At 44.3% G+C, this 18,745-nt stretch overlaps 1 protein-coding gene across 16 annotated transcripts in view; it reads left to right on the top strand.

Moving 5' to 3' along the window:
- Positions 1-18,745, top strand: part of PUM1 (pumilio RNA binding family member 1) — a 1,312,543-nt gene that overhangs the window by 801,474 nt on the left and 492,324 nt on the right. For 9 of the 16 annotated variants that reach the window (XM_069623037.1, XM_069623034.1, XM_069623036.1 and 6 more), the window contains 2 exons: positions 17,017-17,155; positions 17,643-17,786. In XM_069623037.1, coding sequence (XP_069479138.1) covers positions 17,017-17,155; positions 17,643-17,786 — 283 coding nt within the window. Of the gene's footprint in view, positions 1-17,016; positions 17,162-17,642; positions 17,787-18,745 lie in introns of all 16 variants that reach the window. The other 7 variants (XM_069623033.1, XM_069623032.1, XM_069623027.1 and 4 more) reach the window with 1 other exon arrangement.

Here is an 18,745-nt window from a genome sequence, read left to right as displayed (position 1 = left end):
TCTGTTGGGGCTCAGGCTCGGTCATTCCTGCTTCCTGGTAGTCCGGAGGATCTTCCTGGAGCTCTTGGCCAGCTTAAAAGCAACACACACAATCTGGTGGTCCTCTCCCCGGCGTTTCGGTTTCCAGCAGCAACTCTGTGGAAAGTCAACCAGCTCAGAGAGAATTTCCAGGTGGTTTACTTTGGAGTTGATTGGTCCCAACAAACTCATGGGGAGAAGTCGTCCTTGCAGGGGCTTCTCTGTCGATGCGAATTTGGAGTTTCAGTACAGCAGCAGGGCTTCACCGGGGAAAACCAATGGTGCAGGGGTTGCAGCAGGCGTCCTCTTCAAGTAGTTCTTCGGTTCCTTCGTCCAGTAGTCGGCTCTGCCTTCCAAGTCAAAAGCCTTGCTTTTTTTATCCAGTTCTGGCCCATTCATTCCAGCCAGCTGTCAGTCACCCAGCAGGGTGGCTGTCCTTGCAGGACAGTCAGCCGGCCAATCACCACAGAGCGCATTTGGGTGTCCTAGGAGACTAAGCACAGGGAGTTTCGGGCACCTCCCTCACTTCCTGCCCACCCCAGACACCTTGGAGCCAGAGGCGGGCTTCACTCGTGAAACCTGCCAAAGTTTGGCGCTCAGAGTAAATCTCAAGAAGGACCTTTCCGCAAAGAAATGGTGAAAAGAGACGACCGGGCCATTTTGACAAAAATAGCACCCTTCGGTGCTTTAATGCAGCTGCGAACGCAGTCCGAGGTAAATTCACACCACGGTAGTTGAAAGTAAACCACTGCCACCAGCCATTCAGTGAGGAAAGGGTAACACAAAATTGTTACATGAGAAGCTAGACAAAGGGAGGATACTAGGTAATCCCTCCAGCACCGTATTGTACGATAGTGTGTGCTGGGCCTAGAAAGTTACATATGTAAAGTCAATTTCACTATACTACTTTGGGAAACAGTAGTTTATCCCAGAGAAGGTATTTAAACCTTTGGGAAATCTGGAAGACTTCCCCGTGCCACTGCACTGAAGGTGCTGTGTGACATAATGTAAAAGATGATGCCTATGGAGTTTATCAGGCTCCATAACCAAAGAAACAAAGTTCAGAAATAACATGAAAATACATGAGACCGTGGGCGAAAAAGGGTCTCTATCTCCAGGAAAAAAAGTCCTCAATCCAGCAAAGTTGCTGGGGCTCTCTCTAAGGAGAAGGGAATTAGAAAATTTCTGTGAATTGTGCCTAACACAGGCGGTTTTACTGCAGGAGCACAATGGGTTGTCCACCCCAATGTAACAACGGGGACACAGGGGACAAGCTATCTGCAGCCCCCAGAGTCACAGAATTAAGCAAGCTGACTCCAGCTAAATTGTACCAAGAGGGAGACTTTATCTTTTAAATGAAGAAGCAATTGCCACAGTATGGTTCCAGAGGTGAGGCGACAGCAGACCTGTTCACAGGTTTCTCAGATTTGGTGACAGGAGAAGGGGAGTTGGCGGAATGAAAGTATGGGAGGGGTCACGCGGGCGGAAGGGGGCTACAGAGGCCAACAGGCGGCAGGGATAGTACACCATGGGAACCATACAACCACCATAATGACATAGCTAAGTAAGCCACTTTGGTTTTCCCTCTGATGGACCCCCATATTTCGCAGCAGACATGGATTTCTCGAACGCACAGCCGCGTTCTAGAGAAACATTGGACATTCTCCCTTCCCAGGACACTGTAGTCACTGAGAAATGAGTAGCTGATACTTCTGCGGTCAACAAGCTTGGCTCCTGGGCACTTATTGGGGAAAGAAAGGTCTCGTATGAATAACTACTGGTAAATAGAAGGAATTTCATGGTGGAGTTTAGCGGTTTTAAATCGCCCCTTCGCAGATGGGCCTCGGAAGAGGGCTGTAGGGTGAGGGAGTGAACCGGGAGGGGACCAATCAGGTGGAGTGATAAATAAATTCCAAAAAGTGGTAAAAAATTATCCAAGCCCCAGAGTAAAACGAAAGGGTGAGGGGTGGGGAAAAGGTTCCCGCACTACCAGAAAAATTATCAAAAAATCCAGTTGTCCAGCAGGACAGTGCTGGAGGATTCGCACAGAGTGGAGATTTCACACAAAGAGCAATTTACTCTTACAAGCACCCTCTAAGGTTTAATATGGATTCCATAAGTGGAACACCAGGATTCAAAAAGTGACGCATTTTTCCACCAGCCTGGTAATCCCGTTGTTGCCTGATGCAAATAGACTTGCAAAGGGGACTGGTTTTATTTAATACCCCTTACTCTGAGTCCAGGAGTCTCCCTTGAGTGCTTCGGCAGTTTTTCAAATGTCCAACTAAGGGCTTCATAAAACCATACATAACCATACATCTAAGGCAGTATAAGGCTGTACCAGAATGTGGTAGCATGGACAGAGCAGCCAGGCTCATCTTTGATGGGGGAGGGGGATGTAGCTTGGTACAAAGAAAATTGTAGCAGATGTATGGTCCAAGGACATAATGAAAAACTATGCATTGTAAAAATAAATGGTTTATTTAAATACAATTAAGCCAATATGAATCTTGGGTAAATAAGTACTGTCACTATCACATATCATATAAACACAATTATAGAAACCAACTCAATACTTAAGGGATACATCCCAAAGTATAACCTTACTAAGAATACAATAAGTAACACGGGTAAGTCAAACCTATTACACATTCAGAATGCAATCGGCTTTTCTTGAGTAAAACCAGGTTATACTTTTTGAATACAGTCGGTATTTCAAGGGTAGTTGTCAGTCATGCTGCTACACACGGTTATGAAATCGCATAACAAACCAACTGTTACAAGTATTCCTTGTAGCCTTACTTTTTAAAAATCGGTTCAGTTAGTACATCAACCCCTATACTTTCTGGAGAGGCCCTAAGCTACTCGCTGACAAATATTAACACACCAACTATTTTAGATTGCACCAAGCAAATCTGACAGTAAAACCCTATTACACTTTTTAAGAAAGCCATCCATATTTCAAGACCCAGTTATGGAACTTGTACAATCATTTCCTAATAGAAATAGTAAAATGAAGCCAACAGCATTACTTTTGGGGAAGAGGAGCAACCAATTCACAGGCAAGTAAATGTAACTCTATATACTTGTAAGAATGGCAAAACCCATTCAAAGGAAAGTAAGAAGTCTTGTAACTGCTCCTAGTTACCAACCAACTCTTTAACAAGGAATTAACTTTTAAACACTTGTTATACTTTTCAAGACAGAATCGTTTTTGTATCCAGTCCTTCCCTAGTCTATTGCATGAGTTCTTTGAGGCAGAAAAGGGACCCTTGTGGTCTAGGTGCCAGCTGTAGGCAGGTTGAAATAGGGTTCAGTTGCAGGAAAAGTCAGAGTTCCTGGGGAAGTAGTTCACTTTAGCATTGGTTAGGGTCCAGGGACTTCACAGAAGGCACCCTAGAAGGATTCCAGCAGCGTGCCTTGGTGAACTGTATGAGAGGACTCCAAATCGCATGAAACATGTTATAGTGCTGTATCTAGGCATAGTGCTGTATTTTGTTTTAAGATGTACATAGTTACAGGCTCCATGCCTTTTCTGATGATTCCAATCCCGTGTAGATCAACTTGTCATTCCGGGTATTATTATTGCAGCTCTACAACAACGGAGCTTGTGATGTTAGGGAATTCTGTGGGGAAGTGTGAGAAGTTATCCTTAAGATGGATATGCGCAAAACCAGAAAGTCTAATCAAAAGAGCCCAATCAACAATGAGTAGTAAGAAGGAGAATTATTGTGAGGTATGCAACAGTAGTGAGGATGTGAAGGGGTAATTTCTCAAAAGCCCCCTATACCAACTATGGGCGTTTTTTCAGCTTTATTAATTTAGAAGCTCGCATTTGTGAATGTTTATGATCTTATCAAAATGTGAAGCTATAAATGCTGGGTAATCTCAGCACTTGATACCACAAGTGGTTGTTTTTGTTTCTTTTCTCAATGTTGACTGTAACTCGACACTTGTAGGAAGCGCGCACTGTGAGGATATTTTGGATAATCTTGCCTAATTCTGTGGGGATTGTTAGAGTTTAAAAAAAGATATTGTTGCAGAGTTGGGCAAGGGTCTGGGACTGCTGATGACATGACCTGGAAATAAAGTAAATGCTTTAAGTCATATCTTGTCCAGCACATCACTGGTCTTAATGCTGGTGACGAAGATGGGATAGGGGTTGCTGGATGCCTGCCTTCCTTTAAAAATGGGCTCTCCCCGCTTGCCTGATGCTGAGATATCCCTCAATTTCTGTCTCCTTCCCGAGACTTTGGGGGGGAGGGGTTTATCGTTGCACTTATTATTATTTTGCATTTGTAAAGCACACTGTAGCCCTCAGGCATTAAGGCGCTATGGGATGGCTTAGGGAGGCTTGATTCAGGGTTACAAGAATGCGGCCTCAGCAGAGACTTGAAAACGGAGAATAGTTACGGTTAACAACGGACATTTTCATGAGTTACATTGTCAAAATCATGTTACAGAATGCATAGCAAAGGTTGTTTTAGACAAACAGTCTAGTTTTGATGGCCTTCCTGAAAGTTGCATGGGAGTCAATTCCCCTGATGGACGGAGAAAGGTAGTTCCACAGCGTGGCTGCCATGTTGGGGAAGCTTGAACCGCCCGCTTTAACTCTGCGGGTGGAAGATACAAGGATTCTGTTGGTATAGGCCACTCTGGTGGGCCCAATAGGAGTGTGCAGGCTGATTCTTTGAGCTAGGTAAGGTGGAGCGCGACCATGCAGGCACTTGTGCGCCAGGGCGAGAGTTTTGAAAGTAATGCTCTCCTTGACGGGGAGCCAGTGGACCTTTCTTCTGGCCTCAGAGATGTGGTCACGTCTAGAGATGCCGGTTGCGGCCCTGAGGGCATTATTCTGCGCTAGTTGTAGTTTGGCCAAGTTTTTTTGGGAGGTGCCTACTAGGAGGGCATTACAGTAGTCCAACCTTGACCCAATTATTGCCCTAGCTATGCTGAGGCAGTTGGGTTGGGAAAGGTAAGGTCTGGTTGCATTGAGGAGTTTAGAGTGGTACGCTGCAGAGGATGCAATTTCGTTGACCTGTGTGTTCATGGATAGGTCAGGTTCAATGTAGACGCCCAATGTCTTGATAACTTTGGACACAGCGATAGGGATGTTATCAACTGTGAAGGACTGGTATTGTTCATCTAGTTTTCTCAAGGTAGAGGGGGCCCCAATCAGCAGGAGTTCAGTTTTCTCGCTGTTGAGGCAAAGCCAGTTTTTGGCCATCCATGATTGGATTGTGGAGTAAATGGCATTGAGGGTTTTGAGGTCAGATATATAGTCACCAGAGAGGGGGATCAGTACCTGGGTGTCATCAGCATAATTTTGTGTATGAGATGCCCAGAGCGTCAATTTTGAATAGTGGTCTTGTGAATAGATTATAGAGTGTGGGTGCTACGCACGATCCCTGTGGGACCCCACACTTGATGAGGCTGGGGTTCGCACATGAGGATTCTGAGAAAACCTTCATGACTGTCCAGCAGGAAGGAGGTTATCCAGGCACAGGCCCTCGGGGAGAAGTTGGCTGCAATGGAGAGGTGGTGGCATAGGGTCTTGTGATCCACCAAATCAAAGGCAGCGGAGAGGTCGAGGAGTAGGAGCAATGCAGGTATGCCCGCTTCTCTAAGGTCATCCATTTGATTTTTTAGGTCGAGCAGAGCTGTTTCCGTGCCATGTTTTGGCCGGAAACCGGACTGCCGAAGACCTAGGAGGTGGTTGTCTTCAATACATTTTTGAACTTGCAGGTAAGCTGCTTTGTGAAGAATTTTGAGCAGGAAAGGCTCTGTGGTGATGGGCCTGTAATTTCCAGGGGTTGAGGGGTCGACTTGCGGGCTTTGCGCTCTCTCCTACCTTACATTTAGTACTCTTGGCTCAGCGTGAAAGCGCCTCATTCAACTCATTCCCTCCTCGATTAGCACTCCTTCGATTCTTCTTCTTTGCCGCAAGTAACAGACTGGGGCTGCTGGCATGTTGCAAAATCATTGTTGCCAGTATTATTACCAGTGATGTGCTGGACACGGGCAGGTAAAGGGTACAGAGGTATTTCCAGTTAACATGATCTAATATGGTATTTATAACGCGTCTATACACAAGTGTTTCAAGGTGTGACGTGGCAAGGAAGGGGAACAGAGGGAAGACGGACACCGATCTTACTAAACAAGGTGACATTGAGATCGCGCGTGCAGGGAGGGGGAGGGGGAAAGTGGGAGGGAACTGCAGTACATGGGATAAACAGTAAATAATGAAAACCATAAATAAGAACGATAAAGTGCAGCCAGCTGGTGGCTGGTGCAAGGGTAAGTGCAGATATCAAGTGCTGGTAGGGGGCTGTAGGGATACAGAAACGGCCTTCGTGCAAGGGTTGCCATGGGGGCAGTGCAGATGTGCAACTGGCGGGGAGGGGTCCCGAGCCCGCGAACAGAGGGTAGCCAGGTGACCAATGCAGTTTCAGTTTCAGCCGGGAGTTAGCAGGGGAGAGGGGGAGAGAAAGCAGAAGCAAGGCAAACATCTTTCCAGAAGTGTTTGCAGAAAAGATGGGGCTTCTTAAGGGATTCTTCCATTTGATCAAGTTGAAGCCTGGGGCTATTCCTATAAGAGCAAGAGCGCGCACCATACCTCTCGCATTACGGGAGGATGTGGAAAATGAGTTTAAAAGGATGATGAATGAGGATATAATTAAGGAGACGGATGTGGCTGAGTGGATAAGTCCAATTGTGGTGGTTCGAAAGCCCAATGGGAGTTTGAGGCTTTGCATTGACCTTGCAGGCCTTAATAAAAGTGTAAAACCAGATAGGTTTCCACTTGTTAGGCAATATTGTATGCAGTAACTCTGGGGGCGGACTACACCAGTTTTGTCTATCCTCTTGGTATTAGATAACCCACCTATTGGTATAGGTCTGTACTACACAAGTTGGTAGTGTGACTGAGCAGTCTGACTTCTCAAGAGGGGTTAATGTGAGCTGTAGAGCTGTAGCATCGAAATCCACACATACAAGTATCCAAATAACACTTACATTCAAGGTTTTCTAGTAAACTAATTATTTAACGGTCGGCTTTAAATAAGCCTTCTTTAAAAAGGACAATGCAACAATAAAAATGTACTTCATAACGCGTTCTCAGAGTCAAGATAAGCAAGTAGATACTCGTTACAAATGCTTCATACACACTGCCTACACCCTGAGGTTACTTCAATTACTAGGACAGTATTGGCATTTATAGATCACTTTTTTGTACTTGGTAGAAGTCTGAGGTCGTGGAAAGGAAAGATTAACATGTTCTCGGAGCATGTGAGCACTTTTAATCTCCCAATGAAGTCTAGATAAAACCTTTCCCAATTAGTTAAAAACCAATTTATCACTTAAGAGGGAAAGTTGGAATCAAAGTCAATGGGTCAGAAGAGTATGCAGGGTGCCAGGACAGCCAAAGTCCATTTGGAACAAAGTCTATGGAGCTGAGACACTACTTAGATAGCAAAAAGTCTTGCACAAAGTTTGTTGTAGAAAATCACTGTTGGGCCACAAGCTGTTACACTTGTGAAAAGTTAGAGCTAGAAGAATTCCAGAAAGGCAGCTACTGCAAATCTCAACTGAGACAAGCAAACTACAACCCTTAGAACAGTACCTTATTGTTAGGCAAGATTGTGTTTAGTACCCTTTGGGAGACTACGGCAAACATGTCCTCCTGGCAATGGGTAACCCAACCTTTGGTATAGGTCTGTACTACACAGTCTGGTAGTGTGGCTGAGCAGGCAGGCTTATCTCAAGAGGGGTCCATGTGAGCAGTAAGGTTTATAGAGATTCAGTGACAATTATTCAAATAAATGTACACTAACGGTTTCTTGATTAAACAATTATTAATTTAACAGTTGGTTATGTAAGCCTTCTTCAGAAGGGAGAAAAACATGTAACACTTATATACTTCAAACACACTGTTTCTCTAAATCAGTTGATGCCCATTAAGATGGCACATACACACTTCCTACTCCCTCAGGTGACTTAAAAAGCTAGGACACGGTGGACATCGATTTATAACTGGTACATTTAGAGTAATACTGAGTTTGGTGCAAATGTTACATTGGGGAATAAAACAAAGGCTAACAAATAATTCATAAACTGTTAAGTACTTATTGAACCTTCCAATACAAAGTAAATTAACCCTTTCCTGGGGCGAAAGGTAAAAGCACAAAGTCGGGGGTAAAAAGAGTCCCTCAGGGAGCCAGGACAGCCAATGTTAGTTGTACAAAGTCCAGGGCAGCTGAAGATCATCTTTGCAGGTAAGTAAGAGTCTTGCACAATGTTTTTAGCAAAGTTTGTAGAAATAAAATCACTTCAGGGGCCACAAGCTAGGAGGCTTGTGAGGGGCAAAGCTGCAAGCAACTCTGCAGTGGCAACCAAGATAAGTCTCAACTGAGAACAAGTAAGGCTACACAACAAGAATTAAGTCCTCTTAATGTTACAGTACTTTTGGTTAGAAGAAATGGTTCCAGCTGGCTTCTGTTCCTCTGTAGTTCTGCAGCTTCTGTTCCTGGGCCCCAAGACAAGAGGGCGGATGCCTAGGGACTCCATTATGATTTGAAGGTCAGCAGCAGCAATGGGCAAACTTCAATTCAGCGGCACTTCAAGGTTTGAGCTCCTTGCGTCTATAGCAAATGGCACCATCAGAGTCTCTCGGATACCACTCTGGACTTTCCTCGCATCTGGGGTCCAGCACTCTGTTGAAGTGGCTCAGGCTTGGTCAGTCCTGCTTTAAGGGAGTCCATAGCATCTTCCTGGAGCTCGGGTCCGAATTGAAAGCGATCCACTCGGTTTGGTGTTCCGAACCCTGGCACTTCGGTTCCTGCAGCAGCAATAGAAGTACAGCCAGCTCCGAGAGGATGTCCAAACGATTTCACTTTGGGGTGGATTGGTCCCACCAACCCAAGGGGCGAAGTTGTCTGTAGCAGGGCTTCTCTAGTCGAGGCAAATCTGGAGTTTCAGCACAGCAGCAGGGCTTCACCAGGCAAACCAATGCTCCAGGAGTTGCAGCAGGCGTCTCCTCCAGGTTCTTCGGATTTCTTCGTCCACTGGTTGACTCTGCCTTCCAAGCCAAAAAGCCTAGCATTTTATGCAGGTTTCTCCCATTCATTCCGGCCTAGCTGTCAATCACACAGCAGGCTGGCTGTCCTCCCGAGTCAGCTTGCCGGCCAATCAGCATTCCTTTAACCAAGGGGATTAAGCACCTGTGAATCCCGCCAAAGACAAAACTAACAAAGGGACCAAACCTGGTTTGGTGCGCAGAGTAAATCTCAAGCAGGACCTTTCCAACAAGAAATGGTGAAAAATGACCGGGGCCATTTTGACAAAATGGGCTCCCACCCATGGGTGTCTGACTGCAGCTGCAATTGCAGCCCTCTGTAAAAACACACAATGCTAGTAAAAAGTAAACCACTGCCACCAGCCACTGATTGAAGAAAGGGTAACATAAAAATGTTACATGAGAAAATAGACAAAGGGGATACTAAGTAACCTCTGCAGCACCCCATGGTAAGATAGTGTGTGCTGGGTCTAGAAAGTTACAAAATGTAAGTAAGGTCAATTTCAATTCACTGCTCTTGGAAACAGTAGTTTCACCAAGAGAAGGTATTTAACCCTTTGGGAAATCTAAGCGTTGTCCCTGTACCACTGCACTGAAGGTGCTGTGTGACACAATGTAAAGATGATGCCTATGTAGTTTGTCAGACTCAAAAGTCAAAAGAAACACGTAATCCAAATCAGAGTGGGAAAAAGGTCTTGCTCTCTCCAGTTTAGAAATTAAAAGTCCTAAAGTCCAGAAAAAAGAGCTGGGGGTCTCTAGGGTAGAGAGAATTAGCACATTTCTAAACTTTCTCCCTAACACTTAGGTTAGAAGAGGAGATCCAGCTGGCTTCTATCCTGGTTGTAGACTTGCAGATCCTGTGTTCCTGGGCCTCAGTCGTGGGGACAAGAGGGAGGTTGTCTGGAGGACTCCTGCATAGCAGTTTGGAGGTCGGCGGCAGCTATGGCTCTTTTCAGGTCAGCAGCAATTTGCAGTTTCAACTACCGGCAAATAGCACCACCGCAGATCTTGTACACTGGATGGGCTTTCTTCACTCCTTAAGTCCAGCACTCTGGCGAGTCTTCCTGCTTAGGGAGGGTCTTCAGGATCTTCCTGGAGCTTCGGTCCGGCTTAAAGACGTTACATTCGACTACAGATTTCTTGAACCCTGGCACTTGGATCCAGCAGCAGCAAAGAAGTACATCCAGTTGGGGAAGGTCGTTCAGCAAAGTTCATCTTGGGGTTGGTTGGTCCCACCAACCCAAGGGAAGAAGTCGTCCTCTCCGGCGTTTCTCTTGTCGATCAGAAAAATAAGTTTCAGCACAGCTGCAGGGCTTCAGTGGGCATTTCAACAGTCCAGGAGGATGCAGCAAGCTTCTCTTTACGATTCCTTAGTCAGAGGTTTCTTCCAGTGGCAGGCTCTGTCCTCAGTTCAAGAAGCCTTGCCTTTTATGCACGTTTGGCCCATTCGTGCACAGTGTAGCTGCCACTCGCACAGCAGGGTGGCTGTCCTTCGGGTGCTTTCAGGTTACCAAGGAGACTAAGGACATGGAGTTTCGGCACCTCCCTCGCTTCCTGCCCTGCTAGAGACACTGGAGTAAGAGGCGGGTTTCAGTACTGAAGCCCGCCAAAGGCAAAGCAAACAAAAAGGTTAAACCTGGTTTGGCGCAGAGTAAAACTCAAAGTCCTTACAAACAAGAAATGGCAAAACGAGGCCGGGGTCATTTCGACATAAGTCACACATGGGTGCTATGCTGCAGCTGAGGATTCAGCCTGCGGTAGCAAAGCATAATGGTAGGAAACTTAAACCACTGCCACCAGACATTTAAAGTTGTGAGGGTAACCTAACATTTTTTACATGAGTAAGAAGGAAAAGGGGCTACCAAGTAACACCCAGGCATTCCACATAAGATGGTGTGTGCTGGACCTACAAAGAGAAAAGGTGTAAGTAAAGCCAATTTCACTTTACTATTCTTGGGAACTGAAGTTCACCCAAGAAACGGTAGTTAAACCTTATGAATGTGCGGTGTCACCATACAAAAAGTAGATGCCTATGGAGTTTATCGGACTCTAAAAACAAAGGAAACACATAATCCAAATCGGAACAAAATACATGAGTGAGAAAAAAGGGCTCACTCCCTCCCGCATTAAAATTCAAAAGTCCTAAAGTCCTGCAAAAGAGATGGGTGTCCAAGGTTGAAGGGAATTAGCACAGAAATGAGAATTCCTGCAAATGCCACTTCCCAAAATGGATGACTTGCTGGTCAGAATTGGTGGGGCTGCAATTTTCTCGACTCTTGACTTAAAGGCAGCATATCAAGTTAAGTTGCAGCCGGACTCAACGGACCTTACAGCATTTATATCTCCTTTTGGCCTGTTCGATGCAAGAGGATGCCATTTTGGATTAATGTCCACATCAAGTGTATTTCAGAGAGTCAAGAACACATTGTTAAAGGGGTTGATGGAAACATGCTGTTATCAGGATGATATATTGGTATGGGGAAAAGAATGAAGAGGAGCATGATATAAGGTTGAAGGAGGTATTGACAACAGCAGATGCAGATTTAACTATTTCCCCAGAGAAATGTAAGTTAAGTGGAATATTAGGGACATGAATTCATCGGCGGATAGGGTGAAACCAAAGCATACAACGTTGGAGGCAATAAGTGAAATGAATGCCCCGAGAGATAAAAAGGAGTGGTCTTCGTACCTAGGGTTGGTTGAATTTTATGGAACATTTGTGAAAGGTCTGGCTGAGCGGACCGAAAACATGACAATCTTGGTGAAGAAAGGTGTGAGTTTCAAATGGTGTGAACGATGCAATGATGAATTTGAGGACAGAAGGAATAACTTAGCGAGTGTGCCCATATTAAAAGGATTGGGAGGTGGAGCTATATGCAGATGCAAGTGAGTGGACTAGGATGTGTACTGATGCAAAGAAACTGGTGTGAGCTACACACGATTGCGTTGCATCACGTGTCCTTCAAAATGTGGACAAGCGATATTCGGTTGTTGAGAAGGAAGCTTTGATTTGTGTGTGGGGAATTGAGAAATTTCTGCAGTTTGTGTGGGGGAGCAAATTTGCAGTGGTAATGGATCACAAGGCTTTGTGGGAGTTTTTAGAAGAAAAGGGTTGGCGTTTCGAGGAGAATCGTTAGGTGAATTTTGTCCCCCCAGGGATTGGACATGGAGGTGAGGCATGTGGAAGGCGAGCTAAATGTCATGCAATCCCATAGAGGAGGACGACGACATTGTGGTTAAGGGGAGGTTTTTGTGACCTCTAGAGTTGCCAAGGAAAACGAGTGGAGAGAAGCCTATTGGAGAGGTGGATGAACAGTTGAGGGGTTACAGGAGAGTGAAGTAATAGTTTGGTGTGGAGAAGGGAGTGTTGGCGAGAGGGGAACGATTAGTGGTCCAGGAGGGCATGAGAGGAGAGTGGTGTTGGAGATCGCTCATGAGGAATATTTTGGTGTCAGTAGGACAAAAGGTTTGCTACGTCTGGATTCTTGGTGGCCAGGGCTGGACATATGCACATTGGGGTCTTTTTGAAGAGTTGAGGCAGAATAATACAATTCTTAGAATCTGTGTTTTGGAGAGGTGGTTTTCCTAGGAGATTTGTCTTGGAAAATGGCCCCCAGTTTGTGGGTAGCGAGATGCAGTAATTTGTAGATGATGGCAGTGAACATTCCACCATGGCCCACTACAATCCTAAAGGTAATGCCACAGTTGAAAGATTCAATAGAACTCTGATGGAAGTGATTAGAATTACGATTGTGTCAGGGGGTGATTGGGAGCAGACAGTTATGGAGACGGTTTTTTGTTTTTATTTTATTTGTAAAGAGCTCCAGACCCAGGGGTATATGGGCGCTCAAGGATATGGTTACAGGACAAAGGTATATACATTGGAAGCAATTGTACCGCTTTAATACAATTTACAAAGTACAAATTGTTGCAGATAGCAGTCAGAAGTTGTGATATGATGCAATACATTTATATAATGAGTACACAGATATGCAGGAGCTAAATAGACTGGTATCAAGAGGCGCAGGGTAAGTGCTGGTATGAATATGAGGTATTTCGAAGGATCTGAGGTGGTGATAGTTATTTATTCAGGAGCCAAGTGATAACCTGGGTTCTGAATGGTTGAAAGTTAGGTGTGGATTTGATGTCTAGTGGAAGTGTATTCCAAAGTTGGGCAGCTTGAACCGGGAAACTGGTACTGCCGGCTCTTTTTAGGGAATATTTGGGCACCACTAGGCATAATGTGTTGGTGGATCTGGTGATTCTGGTAGCAGGTTTCAGGGTGAATTTATTGGTTGGGTACTGCGGGCCAGGTGATTTAAGGCTTTGTGTAGGTAAGGCAGATGGTTTTTAAATTTTTTATTTTTTTTGGATGGAAAGCCATTTATAAGATTTTCTTATAGCAGAGATGTTCTCTCCTAGGAATATTAAGAGCAGCTCGGAGTGCGTTATTTTGTAAGACCTGCAATTTGATGATTACAGATTTGTTTGCCCCTGCATATAAGCCATTGCAATAGTCCGGTATGGACTGTATAAGTGCTCTGGCTAGTATGAGGCAACTTTTCATGGAGAGCAAAGGTCTACAGGCTCTGATCAGTTTACCTGTGTAGGCAGTGGCTGAGGCAGTCATATTGATTTGTTTGGAGAGGTTAGTGTTGGTGTCTAGATAGAAACAGCGGGTGTTTACACTTTTCTCGATAGGAATAGTGTTGCCATCAATGGCAACGGTGGTTCAATATAGAGTAGCACCTCACCAAGTAATGGATTTGTTTGAAGCACTGTGGAAAAGGGTACCGAGCTCTAGATTGCATCCTGAGTGGATGAAGAAGTTTGTGGGAGTATGGGGTGAGGGACAAGCAGAGGTGTTGCAAGAAAGGATGTTAAATGCTTAAGCGATCCAAGGTGAGATATGATCAAAATGAATTGTATAAAAATAAACTGTTTGAAGAGGGGACACTGGTATTCGAAAAGGAAGGTGGGGTAAGTAAAATAAAGGGAACATTTTAGTTGCCGATGAGTGTGGAGAGATTTGGGTAACACGATTTCGAGTAATGGTGAAAGGTGGAGTAAGGAGAGAGTGGCAGTGGTGAAGTGAGTGGACTGTGGTGTTGAGGGCAGGGCTCTCTGTCAACACTAATAGAGGAGAGGTGGTGTGTTATAGTGCTGTATTTAGTTTTAAGATGTACATAGTTATAGGCTCCATGCCTTGTCTGATTCCAATTCCGTGTTGATCAACTTGCCATTCGATGTATTATGGGAGCTCTAGGACAACAGAGCTTGTGATGGTGAATTCTCTGGGGAATGTTAGGGTTTGAAAAAAGAGATCGTTGTGGAGATGGGCAAGGGTTTGGGACCGCTGATGCCATGACCTGGAAATAAAGTAAATGTATTAAGTCGTACCGTGTCCAGCACATCACTGGTCGTAAGAACCCCCCCCCCCCCCCCCCAAAGCTACACAGGAATAGCACAAGACTTGAGGTAAGTAATACCCCAGCCAACACAATACCTCCGCACAGAAGCAGCGTTTTCAGCAGGAGGACTTTAGGTTCTGCAGCCAAATATCTGGTCAATTAATTCCTTGTCTTGAAGACAGGACACTAGATGGCATTTTGCCGCAAGGATCAATGGAAAAGGCTCCAGACAAGAGTTTCTTTGCGACTGAATGTGGCGCTGGTTTTGGCGCCCTTATGAGCCAGGAGAAGACTGAATATTGCTTGTTAGATTCTCATTGCTAATCTGGTACAGCACTCTGGTAGGGGGACTTCAAGGACTCAAATGATGTCTCTGGGGAGCCAGGAGGAGGCCACCAAAGTTTCAGATGGATTAAGACTTCGGAAGACCATGCATCGAACAATGACTCTAGGTCTCAGGGTATTTCACCCCTGCAAGGTGGCTGCACGACATAGGATCGCTCAACATGCAGGTCTTCTGGAGACTTGTGGAGCTTACCAGGCTATAGTGTCATTTTCGGGACCCCCAGGTCGATTGGAAGGAAGGGTAACAGCTGGCTTCTTTTACACTGCAGGCTCTCCGGTTGCTGGAAATCACTACAGCAGTCTTTTCTTCTTCGGTTTCAGCTCCAGTGGTAGACTTGTGAGCAGCTTCCAGGTTCGAAGTGTTTATCTGGATCTACAGCACCACGTCTGCATTCTCTCCCTGCATTTTACAGCAAGGGGTGGTCTGGCTGTCTAATCAGGACAGCCAGCCTCCCCCTGGGAGTTGGTTCCTTTGAGGCAGTGTAAAAGACAGAAAGCTGCAAAGTTTTGGACTCCAATTTCTCTTCCTGCCTTTCCAGACACTCTGGAGCCTGGGTGGGGAATCCAAAGGATTCCCTTTAAAGACAAAACCTCCACTGAGGTTGTTCCCGCCTTGAATGGCAGAGGAAGACCTTTGAAACAGCAAGCACACAAGAAATGGTGAAAAAAACGAACCCACCATTTTAGAAAAACGGTGACCCTTCTGTGTATTACCGAGGCTGAATGAAGAGCCTGCGAGTAATTAAGACCAACACGTCATAAAAGTAGTTACAGTGCCACCAGCCTTTCAAGGAAACTTGCAATTGTAACAATGTTTTCAGGTAAGTAAGAAAGGGGATCCATTGTTTCCCCCCAGCACTCTGCAGAAGGTGGGGATGTACGGCTCACATTTACAAAATGTAAAGGGAATGCAAATCCCTCTTTGCTACTACGGAACAGGAGTTCATCAGAGTATAGGAAAGCAAAATTAACACAGGAGCCCAAAGGGGCAACCCAGCCCCAGCCCAAAAGTTGTTGGAAACTAACTTAAACCATACACTATATGGAGAGACATTAAAAAGATCACCCATAAAAGGAGTAAAAGACTAGATGAAAAGATTCCCCTTCACCTAGGGACAAGGTGAAATAGTTGCCAAGTCCAAGCACAAAGTTCTGGGGTTGACACGGGTCAGGAAGATCTATCACCAATATTCACTGATTTCATTATTTCTTTCAATTTGTTTGTTGATATGGGTTCCTTTGGTTCGTATGACCGAATTTCCCTTCCCCCCAATATCTGCACTCATGTTTCATGGCTGCATTGCAACCCCTGATCCTTTCACTAAACTTTTAAAATGTAACCATTTTTCTCATTTATTGTTGGTATATGCTTTTTACCTGTTGCGAATAAGATGATCTTCAATGGGGGGCTATTTGATGTAGTGTTCTTGTCATTTTTTGCTGCTAATTTAACCTTGACCATGCCGGAGAGTGCAGGTGGATTAGACCAATATTTTTGGCTTTTGTCCATTTTGCTTTTGAGGAAGTTAGGAAATATTAAATACATCTAAGGACATTTTCTGAAAGATTCAGTAATTCCAATGTTACTTTGTGGGTATGTGCTCCCTTTTGCATTAGCACTGCCAGCGGGGAGCTGCAGCATAGATTGGATCTTTCAAATCTATTGTTACCTTGGCTTTATTACAGCTTGTAAGCATTGAGCAATTAAGGGCTTGTTCCAATCACCTAGTCAAAGAAAGGAGCACAGATTATAGTCTTTAAAAAAAATGAAATAAAGATTTAGCCTCGTAGTGTTCGACAATACTGTCAATCTTTTAGGTCAACCTCCTGTTGGAACTGAACCTGACAGAATCCTGTGTACCTGAATCATTGACAGTTTTGCAACTGGTGAAAAGATCTGTTAATTTTGATCTCTGAATTTTGCATTTTAAGCAAATTCTTATGGTTTGTCGCTTGCATATGCATTGATATAGCACTTACATTTTGCAGTAGAAAGCTTCTGAATGTCAATCATTGGTTCTGTTTGAAGCTTAAAAGCTCTGTGTATGTACTCGTTTGGAATTTATATTGCTAGGGTGGATATTTTGATTATCGGTGTACATTCTTTTTGTTGATTCGATAATGCATTTTGCTTCTGTGTGACTTTAGATGTTACTCATTTGTGACTCTCAGGTGCTTCGTGCAGGAGCTAATCAACGCCCTCTCACACCAAATCAAAACCAGCAAGGCCAGCAAACTGATCCACTTGTCGCTGCAGCAGCGGTGAACTCAGCTCTTGCTTTTGGGCAAGGACTGGCTGCAGGGATGCCAGGTATAGGTATACTGTTTACGGCTATTTTCAAACAATGAGAGCTTTTTATATTTTTAGATGAGGACACTGCTGATTATTAGTTGTGTGAAAATTATCTAAACTTTATACAAAATTGTGGTGATCATCGGTTTGCCAATGCTAAGAATTATATTCTCTTATGAGAACTTGACATTGAATTACTCAGTGTTATTCTGCTTGTTTTTTAGTGTAGGGGCTGAACACTATCATAAACATTTTTTGTTGTAATAAGTCACTGAAGATCATACCTGTGTTCCTGTTCCCTCATGGAAGCTCAGTTTTTCATGAAGGCCGCAGAGTCCTCAATTGATAGTCAAACTGTACAATTCTTACATTTTTGTTGAGCAGTTTTATTTGCAGCAGCAGACATTATTTCGAAAGGTCAGGTGTTAATTATTATGGAGTGTTTGTGTTTTGGATGCAACAAGGTTTATTCTTGTGAAAACTGAAAAGCTTTCCCTAATTGTAGGTTACCCCGTTCTGGCTCCTGCCGCTTACTATGACCAAACCGGAGCTCTAGTTGTGAATACTGGAGCAAGAAATGGTCTTGGAGGGCCTGTAAGACTAGTTGCTCCACCGCCTGTCATCATAAGCCCCTCTGCAGCACAAGCAGGCAAGTACTTTTTCCTCAATCCGTTGAGTTTTCTTGTTTTTGGTCTGCTTCTAGAAGATATACACTAAGGAATATATGATTTAATTCTATGGTGGCTCTGTGTACAATTACAGCTGTACTATTGTCTTAAGCTGCTCTAGGAGGGGAAATTACCTGTTACTCTAATCAATCCACAACATCTACACTATGGGCAGGAACCAAGTGAGGGACATGAGAAGTGCAAACCTAAAGAGGGTACATTTTAAATATTTACTTTTCTAAAAATGAAGTGCAAGTTTAACTGGTTTCAATTTGATCTCAGGTGCTATAGTTACTTGCACATTTTGGTCCTTTTTCTTGCAGTTTTATTGAGGGATGAACATGAAAATGAAAATAGGTTACAGTACTAAATCTATTAAGGATATTTTCCAAAGGTGGTTAGTTGTGAGCAACCTCATTGTGGTAGGTTGGGCTTCTTTAAATGTATCCTGACTGTGATAGTCGATCAGAGCAGTCCAGGGTTAACTTTTATTTATTTACATTTTTTGCATAAAGCCAACACACCCGTAGGTCCCAGAACGCTACAACAATACACACAATACAAAATAGTAAAACTAGATAAAATTTAAAAGCAAAGAGGAACATAAACAGACCATCCTAGAAGTCGGCTTAGCCCAAAAACCAGGGAGTGATGCACAAAAGAGAGAACTTTGCGTCGGGCATTAAGGAGAAAGAAACACAAGTTCCCAATTTGGCGTTCATTACTATAATGGGGGCTGACTAAAGATCCACTACCAGAGTTTAATCGGATGAAGTTTTAACAATATAGCTGCAGGTGGATAAGAAGAGTGGTAGGTTACTGCTACCAGACCATATAGGTATACAATGCCTGTTACTCGGAGTGCACCATTCGTCTATTTTTATCCTCTGGATCTGAGATTCTTATGACCTCCGGTCCAGTCTTCTGACAAAGCCAGGCC

This window comes from Ambystoma mexicanum, chromosome 11, assembly GCF_040938575.1.
Source record: "Ambystoma mexicanum isolate Mex_15411 chromosome 11, UKY_AmexF1_1, whole genome shotgun sequence".
In the NCBI taxonomy this organism is placed as follows: Eukaryota; Metazoa; Chordata; class Amphibia; order Caudata; family Ambystomatidae; genus Ambystoma; species Ambystoma mexicanum.
Note: the sequence above shows the minus strand (reverse complement) of the source record. Positions and strands in the feature narration are given on the sequence as shown.